The following is a 17,148-nucleotide window of genomic DNA, read 5'->3' on the forward strand; positions in this document are numbered from 1 at the left end:
CCAGCAGCCTGCACAGCACCTCCAAACACTATGAAAGCTAGCCAGCAGGGAACATGTCCTAGTGGCAGTAGCCCCGTGGAGCACCTCTGGACTCCCTGGTGGATGGCTCAAAGGGAAGTATCTTGTGCCTGGCATTGAGATTTCTATTTAATAACCTGTATCTTCTGGCATCAGCATTGTCTACGCATGCAGGGTATTTCAGCTCCAACTCCCCTTTAAAAAGAATATATATGTGTGTGTATATATATATATATATATATTTTTTATTTATTTATATATTTCCTTGGGTTGAAAATCCGTAGGTTTACATATAGCTTTTCCACGTACCCTTGATTTTAAAGAAAGCCACCTGCCATTACCTCATCATCTCCCCATTCCCCTACCTGTTTCCATGTCTGCCTCCACTGTCCCCTTCTCTAATTTTTTTAAACCACATTTTCCTTTTCTATTCATTTGTTGGACAACTTGGTTGATTCCATTTTTTAGCTATTGTGACGTGAGAGGCAGTGGACATGGATGAGCAATGTAACTATTTTCAACAGTGCTGCAGTAAGCGGTGGCATGCAAGTGTTCCTTATATGTTGTTGTGTAGCCCGTTGAGTATAGCCAAGGATGGCGTATGGTTGGTTCCTATGGTCGATCTAATTTTAGGGTCTTTTTGAAAAAGAAGATTGTGTGTGTGTGTGTGTGCGTGTGCGTGCGCGTGCGTGTGCGTGTGTGTGTGCACGCACATGCAGGGAAGTCAGAGGACACCTTTTCCAGAGTTGACTCTTTGTTCCCACCTTTTGAGGCGGGGTCTCTTGTTTGTCTTGGAGTAGTATGCATATGAGTTTCAGATGATTTTCTTGTCTCCACCTCCTATCTTGCCATAGAAGAGGCTGGGACGATAGCCATATACCCTTGTATCTGGCTTTGTACACGGCTTTCTGGCATTGAATTTAGGTCTTGTGAGGCAAGCCATCTCCTGAGTCCTGACTTTTGTGTTTTTGAGGAACTCTACTACTGACTTCTCGGGGACTAGCCTAGTTCACAGTCCCAGCAATGCACTGTGTTCCCTGTTGAGCGTGCCCTTGCTAGCGAGCATTTGCTGTTTCCGGTTTTCCTAGTGACTGCTGTTCTGACTTGCTTGTGTAGTTTTGATTTTTATCCTAATAGCCAGTGATGTTCTGAAACTGATTGTTAGAGGAGCTAAATGTTAGTGCTTGTAGGCGCTAATTAGAGAACTGGCTTCATTTTGAAAAAGCTTGTACAGAGGTTTGTTAAGCCCCGGTGTTATGCCAAAAAGCTCCATGTATGCATATTTGCTGGGAACTTGGTTTTTGAAAGACTTCAGCAGGGTTATTTTCTGTGCTAAGAACTGATGTGGGAGTCCTCTCTGTGTGCTGTGACTACCATTAATGAATAAAGAAACTGCTTTGGACAGAACTTAGGTAGGCAGGGAGAGCTAGGCTGAATGCTAGGAGAAAGAAGGGCAGAGTCAGAGAGACGGCATGGAGCCGCCACCAGAGTCAGACATGCCGAAACTTTACCCATAAGCCACTGCTACATGGCAATATACAAATTCATAAAAAATGGGTTAAATTAACATGTAAGAGTTAGCCAATAAGAAGTTAGAGCTAATGGGTCAAACAATGATTTAAATAATACAGTTTCTGTGTGATTATTTAGGGTCTAAGCAGGGATTGCTGGGAACCAACAAACAGCCTCCCACTACATTTGGCACACCTACGTGTTGAACTAAATCCATGTAAAACCTAAAAAAGCTGTTAAGCCCCTGTATTGTGCCAAAAAGCTCTGTGTATGCATATTTGCTGGGAACTTGGATTTTGGAAGACTTCAGCAGGGTTATTTTCTGTGCTACGAACAGAGTATTTTTCTTCGCTTGTTGGTAGGATCTTAAATTTGTATTATACTCCCGAGTAAGTTCAAGGATGATGAATTACAGCACATATAACTTACACATAAGTGTGGTCCTACAGAAATAAGTATCTCTGCCTGTTGGGATATGCAGTTGTTTCGAGTAGCACTGGGATGATGCCCAGCTCCCTTTTTTTTTGCTTTGTCGAGACAGGGTAAAAGATTCTTATGCTCACTTTCAGGAAAGTCAGCATCGGTTTCCTCAGAAGCAGCAGGTAGCTCACATTCTCCTCTCAGAAGCACTGCAGTGTGAGTTTATCACATGACAGCCCCTGCTCTGGCTTGTGATGCTGCCCTGGCAGTGGACCTGGTTGCTAAGAGTGGCAGCTCTCCACCCTCGCATAGTTTCTTCCTACGAACTGCCTTCCCTCCCCAGGTCTGCCAGCCTCAGGCTGACAGGTGGGAATCCAGAGCTATTACATTCCCACTGCTTTCCCGCTTGCTGCCCCAGTGTTTTGCAAGCTGTTCCTCTGTGATGCATAGTGAGAAGTCCATTTCAGCTGTGACTCACTTCCATGAATTGGTACCCTTGTTACCTGTGATAACTAATGCTTTTTTCTTTAACATTTTATTTAAATGTCATTTGAGACTAAGTCAGTTTTACTGTCTTATTACTTGGGCACAACCTGTAGCCTGAAAAACGTTACCGTAATAGGACAGTGATGACAGAATTTCTTCCCTGAGGATAGCCCCACAGTCGTAAAAGCTACCAAACTTGAAAGTGCTGTTGTTTGTGTGGTTTACGTCTAGTGATGCACTTTAGTCCCCCTGCCTCGGCAGGTGACAGCTGATCACACAGCCCTTACAGCCCTGAGCTCAGTGAGATCACACTGCTGGCTTGCAGTTGGCCATTTACACTATGGAATGGGGAAATAGTTTTGGTCGGAATTTTGTCCTATAGAGAACCAATTATTACTCTCCAGCTCCTCTAACTGAGTCCATTAAATTCATCAATATTTACGATATCAGATATTTAAACCAAGAAGCCTTTAAAGTAGAAGTTCACATTGTACTCCCTTTGGACAATCCTGATACACGTGGGAGTGAAAGAGAAGAGTGAAATTGGATGTGATAAAGTCAGATGACAATGAGTAGTATAGCTGTGGCCTCAGAGATCCGCCCCAGGGTCCTGGGAGCACACTCTCCTCTGTGTTGTGTCAGTGTGTGAATTAGAAAGTGAACCGAAGAGGTCACTTCCCTATGGTCTCTGTAGCTTACACCTTCTGTCAGAGTTGTTACCCCTTTGCACTGTCTTTTATTGTTATGTAGTCTGCTGTGGTACTACAGCTAAAGTATTTCATGGTTCTGCCCAGCTAACAGTTGTCAAAAGACTCATTGAATTCAAGGAAGCTTGTTTTGAAGTGCTTAAGTTACACTCATTAGAGGACTGTCTTTGAAATGTTTATTTCAATTAGAAGAATAATAGGTTTAAGAGAAAAGGACAAGTGGTTAGAGAAATGTAGTGGGTTTTTGTTTGTTTGGTTGTTTGGGTTCAAGACAAGGTCTCTCTGTGCAGCCTTGACTGGCCTGGTCTCTGTAATCAGGTTGGCTTGAATTTACAGAGATCCACCTGAATCTGCCTCCCAAGTGCAGGGATTAAAGGCATGCGCCACCATCTCCCGGCTGAAATCTAGTGTTTCCCTGAATATCTAAGTTCACCATGAGAGTGTATCTTTCACTGAGATGCTTACAGCTTCTGAAACTGTTGCTTTAGAAGATGATGTAGATATTGTTGTAACTAAGACATCAGAATGACAGAGAGAATTGATTCCGCACCAGAAGTGCTGACTCTTCAGACTTCTAGGGTTTTCAGTTTTCTTTGTTCTTTGTTTTCTCCTGTATCCCAGGCTGGCCTTCCACCCACTATGTAGCAGAACTTGGTGCACTAGGTAACACTGAACAACTGAGCCCCAGCCCCTAGTTTCCTATTCCTTGTTATTCTAGTTGTTGATAAATATGTAGAGAGAGAGAAAGAAAAACCTACTGCCATTCTCTTTAGTCACAGATACTGGAAAGAATGCTGGTTACTTACTAGTCTTTCATATGGGTAATTTGTTCTGGAGAACAACTGTTATCGATTTAGCATTGTACAGAGCACACAGGTAGGCCTGCTACAGTGAGTGTAGGGTTTTGATGGTTGTGTGCCTGTCTGACAGCCCCGGGTGACAGCCCCGGGTAACAGTAGGGTTTTGATGGTTATGTGCCTGTCTGACAGCCCTGGGTAACAGTAGGGTTTTGATGGTTATGTGCCTATCTGACAGCCCTGGGTAACAGTAGGGTTTTGATGGTTATGTGTCTCTCTGACAGCCCCACGTAACAGTAGGGTTTTGATGGTTATGTGTCTTCCTGACAGCCCCAGGTAACAGTAGGGTTTTGATGGTTATGTGTCTTCCTGACAGCCCCAGGTAACAGTAGGGTTTTGATGGTTATGTGTCTCTCTGACAGCCCCAGGTAACAGTAGGGTTTTGATGGTTATGGGCCTCTCTGACAGCCCTGGGTAACAGTAGGGTTTTGATGGTTATGTGTCTTCCTGACAGCCCCAGGTAACAGTAGGGTTTTGATGGTTATGTGTCTTCCTGACAGCCCCAGGTAACAGTAGGGTTTTGATGGTTATGGGCCTCTCTGAGAGCCCCAGGTAACAGTAGGGTTTTGATGGTTATGGGCCTCTCTGAGAGCCCCAGGTAACAGTAGGGTTTTGATGGTTATGTGTCTTCCTGACAGCCCCAGGTAACAGTAGGGTTTTGATGGTTATGGGCCTCTCTGACAGCCCTGGGTAACAGCATTATTGTTTGAAAATCTCATTGGTAGACAGAGCTCAGGGTCTGTCAAATGACGTGGGTGGCCTGGGGAGCACACCCTTGAGACAGTGGCTGTCAGGAGAATAATACATTGCCGTAATAAAAGCTGCGCATCCTTTGCCTGACTGTTAAGCGGTTCTTTCCGGTCAGCCTGTGCTTATTTCCAGCCTGTCCGTCTGCTGCTGTAAACCGGTCCAGATCACGCTGAAGGCTTGTTCTGCTTCCTCTTCCCTTGTCCCATCTGTCTAGTCTCAGTGCGGCTCAGAAAACCGAACTGATTGTCTTTCTACCGTTAATTCAGTAGCATTTTTAAATTCCACAGTCTCCTTAAAGATCTGTGTTTTGTGCGCCCGTCAAGCACAGGCATGTTGTTAGAGGAGAACATGTCTTTATTCACATACTGTCTATTTCTGGCGTGTTCTCCCTTCCCATTGCAATCTCTGATTGCAGTGCAGCACAGCACACACTTGAGAGTGGGACAGATGGAGTGGAGCTGTTTCCACCATGTATCCGTCTGTGACTTCATCCAGCTGTGCTTGTTCAGCTCCTCATTTTCTTGGCTACAGTGGAGGTGGTGATATCTACCTCGCGGTGTAGGTGGGAGGGCTAAATCAATCACACCGCACCTGTCACATCAGCGTCACTGACCTTTTGCTACTCAAGGAGCAGGAACTGGAGGTGACTAGTAGGAACTGCAGAGAGCAAAAGGCTGCTCCCCACGGGCAGAGGGCAGAGGTCGGATGCAGCCGAGACGCATTACAACTTGCCTGAAGCCAGGTAGCCGCCATTGCTTTGTGAGCCTCTCTTGGCTCGTAAGCACTTTGGATGCCCACCTGGCAACACTGACATGCCTGCTCACAGTGTGCAGAGAGATGCTAGAGTCAGGTGGGAAGTTTTCCAGATGGCGAGCTTATTGGACCAGCCTTCTCTGGCCTTTGGCCTTCCCAGTTTTCTCCTAGCCCAGCTCTCCGGAAATAGGGAAATCTGTGCCGGTCTTCTGACCACACAGGTCAGCTGATGCATAGGCTCAATATCATCTGAAGAAGTGTCTCTTGGACAAGTAGATTTTCTCCTGGCCAACCTCCCCCGGTAAATATTAACTAAATGCATATAAGTTATTGTAGAAGGCTTGAGATGGCCAAGGAGTAGCCTCTCAGTGTTTACAGCCCTAGGGACAGCGTAGCTATAGTTTAAAACAAATGAAGGTGCCTGGAGAGGGAGATGCTGGACCTCAACCCAGGGTTAAAACCATCCTAGTTAGATGCTCTACTATTGAGCTGCAGCCCCAGGCCACCCCTCCTTTAATAACGGTCTTAATAAGTTATGAAGGCTGGCATTGACCTCATTCTGTGGCTCTTGCAGGCCTTGAACCCGTGGCTGTAGGCCTGGTACCATCTTTTCTGGTTTGGCCATTTCTGTGCTTTTAAAGATAGACTCTTACACCCTCCACTGCACTGGAACTCCTTATCCTCTTGCTGCTACCCCCCAAGTACTGATTATATATGCACACACCATTGTGCTTTCCTCCAGGGGCTGTTTAAAAAGTCAACATGGAGGCCAGAATGGAGAGTGTCTATCTAGGGTGCAGGAAACCTCTCTTTGTTGAAAAAAAAAAAAAAAAGCCTATAAGCAGGGCACACTAATACATACCTATAACCCCAGAACTGGGAGGTAAAGGTAGAAGGATCAAGGTTTGAGTTTTATCCTAATGATGTGTAGCAGGTTCAAGGCTAGCTTGGGCTCCAGGAGACCCCACCTAAACAAAATAAATAATTAAAAATAAGATCAGCATCAGCGGGGGCAGTGTGTGTGTGCGTGTGTGGAGCCTTACTCTTCAAATGTCCTCGTGTTGTCGGTTTTGCACACGGGACAAATCCTTTTAGCCTGTTACAGCAGACAGGGGAGGATGTTGTTCCTTTTGGTGTGCATATCCAGTTAGCCCAGCCTCTTGTGACAAGTCACAGTGCCCTCCTGAGAGGCATTAGTCGTGACGATGCCAGTATGCACTCCACGCTTCATTTCCTGTGCAGTCCTTAATATGTTTCCTGTACTCTGCAGTGTTTGCTGAGGATTGGCCTCTCGTTACTACAGAAATGTATTTCACAACACTTTGCCTCTTAGCTGTAATAGAAGATAGTAGAAAAATTAGCATTCCGAGATGCCATGGAAAAGAAAAATGTAGAATATTCTTTCTACACTCTTCAATCAGATCTTCAAAGCAGTAATCCTAGAATGGGCTTCCTGCTGCCGGGGATCCGTGGCCCAAGACTGGAAAGTACCCAGGAGCCCACAGATGCAGTTTGCCATCATGGTTGGGAGCACTAAGTGACAGGCTCTTTTATCCACAGAAATAATCCAGGCTTAACTGTCCTCTAATTTCTTCATCAAAAAGGGTGGCTTATGATGCTGGCTTATGCTTTATTTGTTGTTTTTGAAAAACAGCTGTAAATCACATTTAGGACATCTGAGAGCCTGTTTGGAGGCTCTGTCAGGAGAGCACAGGTCTTACAGGCCCCTGACTGAAGGTTGCTCCTCTTCTGTATGGGGAAGATCTTTCCTTTGAACTGCATGCACAGCTTCAGGCTGGACGCACATGCAGAGGTGAGGGAGAAAGGGGACACCTCCCTAGCCACTCAGATCAGCTGAATCAGTCCCAGCCATCAGTGGGGTGACAGATGTTAGAGCCAGGTGGCTCACAGGTTGGTGGATTACACATTTCCTCTTCAGCAGTTGGGGCAGACAGGGGTGGATCTCTGAGTTTGAGGCTAGCCTTTTCTACATATTGAGTTTGATGCTAACCAGGGCTACATAGTAAGACCCTGTTTCAAAAAACAAAAATAAGGAAATAAGATTCATCTGGAAACTTGAAGGTAGCTTAGTTAAAGAGATACTCAAGCTGTTGTGAGCTGTTGCTGCATTTGGACATTGCTATGCTCTCTGGTGCTCCTTAAGGTGATTATGGTCGCATCAGTTGAAGATGCCAGGCCACACAGCCTACTTTGTTTTCTGCTGCTGTGTAAACACCGACCAAAAGCAACTTGGGGACAAGAGGGTTTATTTGGCTTACCCTTCCTGAACACTGCTGAGGAAAGTCACGAAGGCCTCAAGGCAGGAACTGAGGCAGAGACCATGGAAGGCACCGTTTATTGGCTGGCTCTCCAGGCTTGCTCAGCTTGCTCTCTTCTACAGCCCAGAACCATCTGCTCGGGGGCAGCACTGCCCACAGCAGGCTGGGCCTTCCCACGTCAGTCATTAATTAAGAAATTGCTCTCAGGGGCTGGAGATACAGGTTAGTGGTTAAGAGCACTGTTGCTCTTCAGAGGACCCAGGTTCGATTCCCAGCTCATAGAGGTTCACAACCACCTGTAATTACAGTTACAGTGTATCCAACACTTTCTTCTGGCTGTCTATGGCACCAGGCATGCACGTGGTGCACGGACATACATGTACTCAAAGTATCCATAAACGTGAAATAAAATAAAAATAACTTTAAAAATAGAAAAAAAGTAACGAAAATGTCCCCAGCAACATGCGCACAGGCCAGCGGGGCGTGGATAAATGCTCATTTATGCACCTCTACCTGGTGACTCTAGTTGCATCATGTTTACAGAACCTCGTGACTACACCACACATCCACATGTACTCCAGCACGTGTCCTCCAGATTACTCCCATGTTTAAGAACAGTATGATTGGAATGTTTGACAAGGCAGCAGTTAGTAAAGTCAATGTGTCTCTCACTTGAAATATTTATACATAATGATGGATAATTGAATTGTTTTTGGAAATTTCTTTATTTTTTGACTATTTATTTTTTCAGACATGAAGAACAGCCAAGGCCTTTCATGTTGCACGCATGCTTGAAGGATTCACGTGATGAAGTAAGATTCCTTCAAACGTGTTCTCGGGTTCTGGTGTTTTGTCTTCTCCCTGCAAAGGATATCCAGTCTCTCAGCTTACGTATAATGCTCGCAGAAATTCTCACAGCAAAAGGTAGACTTATAAAATTAATACCACTAGTGTGATGTGTGCAAACCAGTGTGCTATATACTGTGATTATATTTCATATAACATCTGTGCAGATCTTAAATATTTTGGAGCATGTATGTGGGTTGTAAGGCATTTTAGACATTTCAAGTTTAATTATTACATAAAGGCTTTGGCCATATATGATAAACTTTAAAAGTTTATATGTTATATTGCCAATGCTATTAATTTTGACACAGGAAGGCCACTCTTTATGTATGCATGGGAAATACTCATTTAGAATAGGTTTTCGGTTATCCAGGCCAGAAGCACATATATTAAGGAACCCCCACACAGCACCCATGCACACCAACTCTGACTAGCATTTACTTATTATATTTTTCTGTAAGTTTCAGTGGTATGCCACTAAAGTTAATTGTACAGCTAAGTACTTAACCAGAGGAAGACCTGGAAGAGGGGCAGGGAAATGGCCGAGTGGTTAAAATGCTCACTTTGCAAGCGTGAGGACTGGAGTTTGTAAAGCCAGACATGGCCCACACTTCTGCAGCCCTAGTCCTGGGCACAATGTATCCTAGGGCCTCGTTGGCCAGCCAGTCTAGCCAAAGCAGAAATCCAGGTTCCGGGAGACCCTGCCTCACACAGTAGTTGGGTGGAGCATACAGAGGACACTGAATGTTGACCTCTGACTTCCATATGCACACAGTACATTCACTACAAGGGGAGAGGGGATGGATGAAGACAGATGGAAGGAAGAAAACATGACTTAAGACAAATGTTCCCTATGTAAGAATCTTAATAAGAGAAATACAGGGATTGAATATCTCCTTTATCTAACAACAACAATAATAATGTCTCCTTTATCTTTGCCCATCAGCTGAAATGCTAACCACAGACAAGGGCACTTTAAACCTAGTAGGGTGGGTTTGTAATGGTGTTCTTCACTTAAAGAACTTCCTCCCCAACGTCTGCTTTGAACACGTGGGAACACTGACATCTTTTTAGTAGATTAATCTGGTGAAAACATAATGAATCTTACAGAAAAGTGAAGAAAATGAGTGTACTTAATTTTGACCCTTTTCATAGCATTGTGAGTTCCAAAAGACTTCTTTCCATTGTTCTTTCTGTGCATTTATTAAAACAAGCATGGGTTATACCACACATCAATTATACAGAGGGGTAAGCAGTCCTGGGTGTGTACATGTGTGTGTATACACATGAACATTGTGAAAATACTCAGATTATGAAAATTCCTCCGGTTTGGCTGGTGGAAAATGTTTCCCACATACATTCCAGTTATGTGCTGTGGAATCTGTTTCCCTAAAGAAGAGTATGTTTTTCAGTGGCACTTTCTCTTCTTTCCTCTAGTCTTGAAGCCAGCAGTGGAATTACTGAGTAATCCTGACTACATCAACCAGATGCTGCTTGCCCAGTTGGAGCACAGAGAGCAGATGAACGAGCACCACAAGAGAGCCTACACATACGCTCCTTCTTACGAGGAGTTCATCAAGCTCATCAATAACAACTCTGACGTTGAGTTCCTGAAGCAGCTCAGGTACTTAGCTGGTAATGATAGCACCGCAGCGAAGGTGCTGATGGTCATCCCTTGCCTAGCTAAGCTGTGTGTCTGTGGGGGGTGGTTGTGTGTGAGGGAGAGAGAGAAAGAGAGTGCCTGTGCGCTTGCACATGCGCACACACAAGGAAGTAGAAATGAAGGCAGTCCATAAATTTTCTTCTTTAGTGACAGTCACGTTTGTTCAGCTGCTCTTTAATAGAGGAATTAGGATTAATTTTTTCAAGGCATTAAGTTTTCCTGTTGTTTTAAATGACAATGTAGAACATTGTGTTGATTTTCATTTGTCTTAGAAAATGAAGAGGCTAGGGCCTGGGAACAAGGGCTCCCCGACTAAATTATTTTGAGAAATCACGTTTGAAAATATTGCAGGCATCACCTATAAGGGAGGGTATCTTTGAAATGTTTTTGGGTGTTTTTCTCATAGTATAGGCATATGTACTGTGATTATTTGGTATCATATTGTTTGTGACTTTTCTAGGCTTTTTTTTCCCTACTACCCTTTTTGTTTTAATGTTCCCAAGTGGTAATGGGAAGAAAAGGAAACTCTGGCACATCAATTTTCATTTTTGTTAATAATTTTGGTAAATCATTAATAAGAAAGTAAAATATTGACCCAAAATTGGACATTTGAATTGTTCAGAGATGTTAGTTAGATATGCCATCCTTCCTTTGAACGAGGGTTGGCAGTGAGATGGCCTGGATGTGTAATCTTCGTCTCTGGGTGATTCACCACCTCGGAGACATGCCATGTTCTTAACAACTGTGTCAGGGTTGGTCTTGGTCTCACCAGTGTATAAGGCCCAGTTCTATTGTATAGCTTTGTCTATAAGTAATATTATATCTATGAACATTTTATTTGGGCATCTTATTTATGCATCTCCTCTCATGCATAATAGTAAATGTGCCAAATGGTAAAGTATTGTATTATGTATTTTATATATAATATTACGTATTATCTATGCCTTAATCAACGAATTCCATCTTGAGAAGTCTAACACTCGAGCCACACTTATTACCCTAAATTTACAGGTTCTGCCCACTTCTATATTCATGGCTTCTTTTGAAAAACAACTCATAGAATCAGGTGGGGTAGCACATACTCGGATCCCAGCACTCTGGAAACTGAGGTAGGGAAGGGCAACTTAGCGAGACTCCATCTCAATAAAACAAAAAGAAGGAACCTGGCAGTCACACGCTTGTGTTCTTCTTCTTTCTAAGCCCTGTATTTACACTGAGCTATTTCTCTGTCTGGGAGAGCTGTTCAAACCTGTACTTGTATATTCATCTGACTTTTTGGTGTTTTTTTTTTCTTTTCTTTTTCCTTTCTTTTTTTTTTTTTTTTTTGAGTCAGGATTTCTATGTGTAGTCCTGGCTCTCCTGGAACTCACTCTGCAGACCCAGACTGTCCTTGAACTCAGAGGTCTGACTGCGTCTGCCTCCTGAGTGCTGGGATCAAAGGTGTGCACTACCACCGTCTGTCCATCTGACATTTTTAACTGACTTCCTGTGTGCTGTGTGTGGGTGATCATCCTCTATGGAATTATCATTTCTCCCAAGACACTGTTTAGGAGCAGATGATGATACCTGATGTCCAGAAACGTAAAAGTCTGAATTCTTAACCAATTTTCTTCTAGTAAAGATTTTCCAGAAGAAAATCAGATGTAGTCAGTTTGGCAATGCCAAGCAAGTTTAGGACAGATATAGACAGTTTGGCAATGCCAGGCAAGTTTAGGACAGATAAAGACAGTTTGGCAATGCCAGGCAAGTTTAGGACAGATACAGACAGTTTGGCAATGCCAGGCAAGTTTAGGATAGAAATAGACAGTTTGGCAATGCCAGGCAACTTTAGGACAGATATATACAGTTTGGCAATGCCAGGCAAGTTTAGGACAGATATAGACAGTTTGGCAATGCCAGGCAAGTTTAGGACAGATATATACAGTTTGGCAATGCCAGGCAAGTTTAGGACAGATATATACAGTTTGGCAATGCCAGGCAAGTTTAGGACAGATATAGACAGTTTGGCAATGCCAGGCAAGTTTAGGATAGCAGTCTAGCGTCCCAAGTGGCAGATTAAGTGAAGCCATCACTGTTCTCTGCTGTTCTAGACCTATAGATAAATCTTGTATTTTGTATACAAAAGGATTCTGGTACAACAATTTGGTGACATAGTCAAGCGTGGTAACAACTTTTCAAAGTGATTTTAAAAATCAGAACTAATCATTTTAAATGATCAAGAACTGATTTTTTTTCATAGGGCAGCCCTGCCTTCTAGTGTTTGAAGCAGGGTTTCTTGTTTGTCCCTGTGTATGCCAGGCTAGCCTAGGCTTATAAGCTTCTAGGGAGTTTCTGTGGCTCCACCTTCCACCCTGCTTTGGCAATGCTGAGGTTGCAGATGCATACTGCCTTGCCTGGCTTCATGTGGCAAGTGCTTCTACCCACCGAGGTGAGTCTCCAGTCCTGTCTGCTGGTTCCATAGGACCACCTGCCATTTCTGCTATGAAATCAACAGTGGTAAGGATCGGTATTTCTACACAGATGTTCTAGATGTATTTATGTGAATGAGCATTTTGCCTGCATAGATACACACTATGTGAGTGCCTGGTACCCTCAGATGCCAGAAGAAGGCATTGGATCTCCTAGAACTGGAGTTACAGATGGTTGTGAGCCACCATATGGGTGCTAGCAGCTGAACTCAGGTCCTTGCAAGAACTGCATGTGCTTTTAACCACTGAGCCCTCTCTCCAGTCCCACAGTTTATCCCTAAAATGTGCTAGCCAGATGCTTAGAGTTTGCCACCTAGGAGAACTGCCATTAAACAAGAAAGCCATGGCGTCTTCTGTAGTAAGAACACAGCAGACGGCTTCAGTTGGCCGAAGATTACACTGGAAATTCAAGTTCTGCTTTTCTACTTTCTTCCCTCACATGTGTGAGAACTTAAGTCCTCTTCATCTCATAAAGATGGCAGCATGGGAGGATGGCATACCAGGACTCCTCAGTAGAGAGACCCAGACAGCAGAACTGCTGGCCTGAAGGGTGATTTTTTTTTCCTCTTCCACAAATGGTGGTTTAATTCACACGCTATAAAACTCGTCATTTTAAACTGTACAGTTCAGTGGTTCTCGTAGTGTGTTCCAAGACTGCGCAACTAATGCCTCTAATTCCAGGATAGTTTTACTGTCCTCCAGAGAAGTGTCTCTTCCTGCTCCCCTCCTCCTTTCAACTCTTGGCAGCCACTAATCTGCTTTCACTCTTCGTTCTCTGCCTGGCCTGTGCATTCATCTGAAGGCCCCTGGGCAGCATGTGTCTGCTGCTGTACTCAGCACAGTGCTGTCAAGGTTGACCAGCGCTGTAGCATGCCACACTCCTTTCCTACCCACACTGTTGGCTAGGACAGTGCCAGTGGATGAACGGGATCACATCTGACTTGCTCACCCATCAGACAGTGGATGGGTTTGGGGTATCTGCCCTTTGAGCCACACTGAGCCTACAGTGACTCTTCAGCAGCAGCTTCTGTGACTGTCCAGAGTAAGGTAAATGCTGCGCACTCCTCCTTCCCTCTTCCTGCACCACGTGCCCCTGGAGAGTGCTTGTCAAGGAGGAGCCACAGGCACAGACGCCACAAGGCCCGTTGTCTTCTGTGTCTACTTCTTGGTCTTCTTGGTGTTCTTAGGCTTTGTTTACAGTGTTAGTGAGAACTTGAGTTCTCTCCATCTCTAGTAGGAAGAGGACTTGGGGTGCTCTGATGATCAGATAGCCACACCCCTAAGCAGTTAGTCTTTTAGACGCAAAATACATTTTCAGGTTTAATTAAGTTGGAGTAATGGCTAAGTCTAGTTGGATGGCACTTTTTTTTTTTCTTTTTGACGTCTACCCATCTACCCTTTTAGAAACTTTCAGTGCCAGACACACATCTTGGAAAATTCGTTCCTGTCTTTTTTTTAATACAATCAGAATTTCTCTATTGCTTCTTAGCCTTTTGGCTAAGGTCAAGTATAGAACAGTTGAAATCCCTCTTACATAAAATTGTTGAGAGAGGGGGCAGATAAAATAATGATACATGAAGGGACTAGAGAAATAGCTCAGTAGGAATTCGGGGTCGGATCCCCAGCACCCACGTAAAATCTGGATGGCTATGGCAGCTTCCTTGCACTCCCCATTGGCAGTAAGTGGGGGGGCAGAGATGGGGAATTGTTGGGCAAGTAGGCTAGCCAGGCTATCTTAAATGATGAGCCTTGGGTTTAGGGAGAGACCCTACCTTAGTAATAAGATAGGGAGCAATTGAGAAAGAACATAGCATCAGTCTGGGTCCTCCATGTGAAGACATGTACATGTATGCTCCCACACATGTGAGCACACACATCAAATACACATAAAAATAGTGCATGAAAATGTCACAGAGAAAGCTATTTGGGATGATAAATTAATTAAAAAAAACTTTTTTTTTCTTTGAAAAGTCATATGGATCTGGCAATGTCAGCTGTGGGGGGCATGATAATCCAGAAGTGTTCTCATCCCTTCAGCAAGCTTGACAAAGACCCATGAGAGAAAATACCACAGCAGGCATTTTTCTTAATGATATTGTATGCATTCAGAGTCACCTTTAGAACACCCGTGAAAATGCCCCACATCCCGGGACACCTTCTCTTGGCAGCTCTTTGGGCTTTGTTGCATAGAATTTCAGGTAGTTCTGTTTGACATGCGCTGGAGCATCCTTTACCTGTGAGGATATCCTAGGGACAGAGCTGTGACTAGCCTTTATTCTCTGGACCTTGTGCAGCAGTATCTGCAAAGGACCCCCAGGATGACTGTAAGAGCAGTTACCGCTCTTCAAGATATAGATGACGTTGTCTACATAATCTTTGTACTTGGTCAATTACTATTTGATATAAAGGCTCGGGTCTGCTGCCTGTTACCGACTGTCCAACTCACTTTTCATTAGCTGCTTGTCTAGTCGATGGAGCTCAGACTTATCAGTCTGCAAACCCTAATGGAGCTGCTTTCTTTGATCATAATCAGAACTCTTTAGATGTTTCTCTGGTGCCATTAGAGTACTCTGCTGTCTAGCTTTGTTAGTGCTCAGGTCACTGTTTTCAGATGACTCCTGGAAGCTGAAGCTCTGCTGCCCCAGGCCGCGAGTGTGCTTTATTTAGTCTAAGGAGCTGATGCAATCGTTTAGTTTTATATATTGCATATTTGGGAGGTGATGCGTGTTTTCTAAAGGAAAGAAAGTCACTTGATTCGTTTAGGCTGGAATGCATTTAAAAGATGAAGCAAACCCTTTGAAGTAAGTATTTATAGTTTGGGGATAATGCAGTTATTTTCTGTGATGCTTTCATGGTATTATTAGGATAGTCCTATGGGATTTCTAGGGCTAGAGACACTCTTTGCCTGTGCATAGACTTGTAGCCTGTAACCCTGTCAGGGACTATATACTAGACTTATCCAAGTTTTACTAAAATGAAGCTGCTTCCTTTTCTTCTTCTATAGGACCAAGAATTTGAAGTGTCAGTGCTATGGTTAGGCTGGGACAATACTGTGAACTTTTAATGGTTTTCTGGAAGTAATGGTCAGTACTGCTGGCCTACAGGAATCAAATGTGAATAGCATCTTAGCTGCAGGACACTAGAGAACAGATGCATAGGGGTCCCACTGCTGGTGTCGGTGGCGAGAAGCAGAGCTCAGAGTGCAGGTGCAGCCACTAGTGACACACACAGTCAGGACCATACTAGCAAAACAACTGAATGTTTTTTTATTTTGTAGATGAAGTAGAGTCCAAGTTCACAGTGAAGGAGGAGTGAAAGGTTCTGCCATCACAGAGCCGTTAGCAAAGGAAGGGACAGATTGCAGCCCTGGGCAGCATCCAGGGCTTGTCTGTATTGGGAGTTCTCCAATATATTGTAGAATGTACTTGAATGAAATGTATTTGTTCCTCCACAGAAACATACAGATACCTGAACTTTCTGCTAGGATTTTTCTCTAGTTTGTCTTGTGAGTGTATTAGCGAGTCAGGCTTTTGTCATTGTCAGAAGCAGTACCTGAAATGAGCAGACTGAAGGAGGAAAGATTTGCTCCAGTTTTAGTCCCTGGTCTTTTGGCTCTGTTGCTTCCAGCAAAGTCTGATGAAGCAGAACATTAGGGCATGGAGCATATGGTGGAACGAAACTCTCACCTCATGACAGACAGGAAATAGTTGAAGAGGGGGGTGGGCAGGCACAAGACACACCCTTCAGCAACATGACCCTGGTGACCTACTTCTTCCCACCAAGTCGCACTCCCTAGTAACTGTATCATTAACCCAGTGGTGAAGCTCTGGTACTTCAGAACCCAGTCACCGCTCCATAGTGCCATCCGCTGGAGTCCAAGCCTCCCACCACATGAGTCTTTGGGAGCTGTTTTATATTTACCCCACAGTGGAGAGGAATGGCCTTTGGTATTTTAGAACTCTTCCCAAGCCACTGTAATGCATATTGACAATCTCTTCTTACGTAGCATGTTTCCCCCCATGCTGCCAGTCTGAAGTCTAGATAGATGTCATGGTATGTGTTCTATGTACTCTAATTTTTTGAAAACAGATTGCGTATATGACGACTCTGTCAAGGGTGTATGTATCATAGGGTCACTACTGCTGTGATGAAATACCATAACCAAACCAATTTGGGGAGGAAGGAGTTTTTTCAGCTTACACTTCCATATCACAGTTCATCATCAGAGGACGTCCGAACAGGACGACAAGCAAGGCAGGAACCTGGAGGCAGAAGCTGATGCAGATGCCATGGAGGGGTGCTGCTTACTGGCTTGCCCCTCCTTGCTTGCTTGGTGTGGTTTCTCTCTCTTTTTTCTGTTTTTTTTTTGTTTGTTTGTTTGTTTTTGCC

General features: G+C 44.1%; 1 protein-coding gene across 2 annotated transcripts in view; it reads left to right on the forward strand.

Moving 5' to 3' along the window:
• Snx25 (sorting nexin 25) overlaps positions 1-17,148 on the forward strand; it is a 110,527-nt gene that overhangs the window by 32,655 nt on the left and 60,724 nt on the right. For both annotated transcript variants that reach the window (XM_041632493.1, XM_041632492.1), the window contains exons 4-5: positions 8,534-8,706; positions 10,066-10,252. In XM_041632493.1, coding sequence (XP_041488427.1) covers positions 8,534-8,706; positions 10,066-10,252 — 360 coding nt within the window. The remainder of the gene's footprint in view (positions 1-8,533; positions 8,707-10,065; positions 10,253-17,148) is intronic.

This window comes from Microtus oregoni, unplaced genomic scaffold, assembly GCF_018167655.1.
Source record: "Microtus oregoni isolate MIOR12 unplaced genomic scaffold, Mior012 000041F_ref0000270, whole genome shotgun sequence".
In the NCBI taxonomy this organism is placed as follows: domain Eukaryota; kingdom Metazoa; phylum Chordata; class Mammalia; order Rodentia; family Cricetidae; genus Microtus; species Microtus oregoni.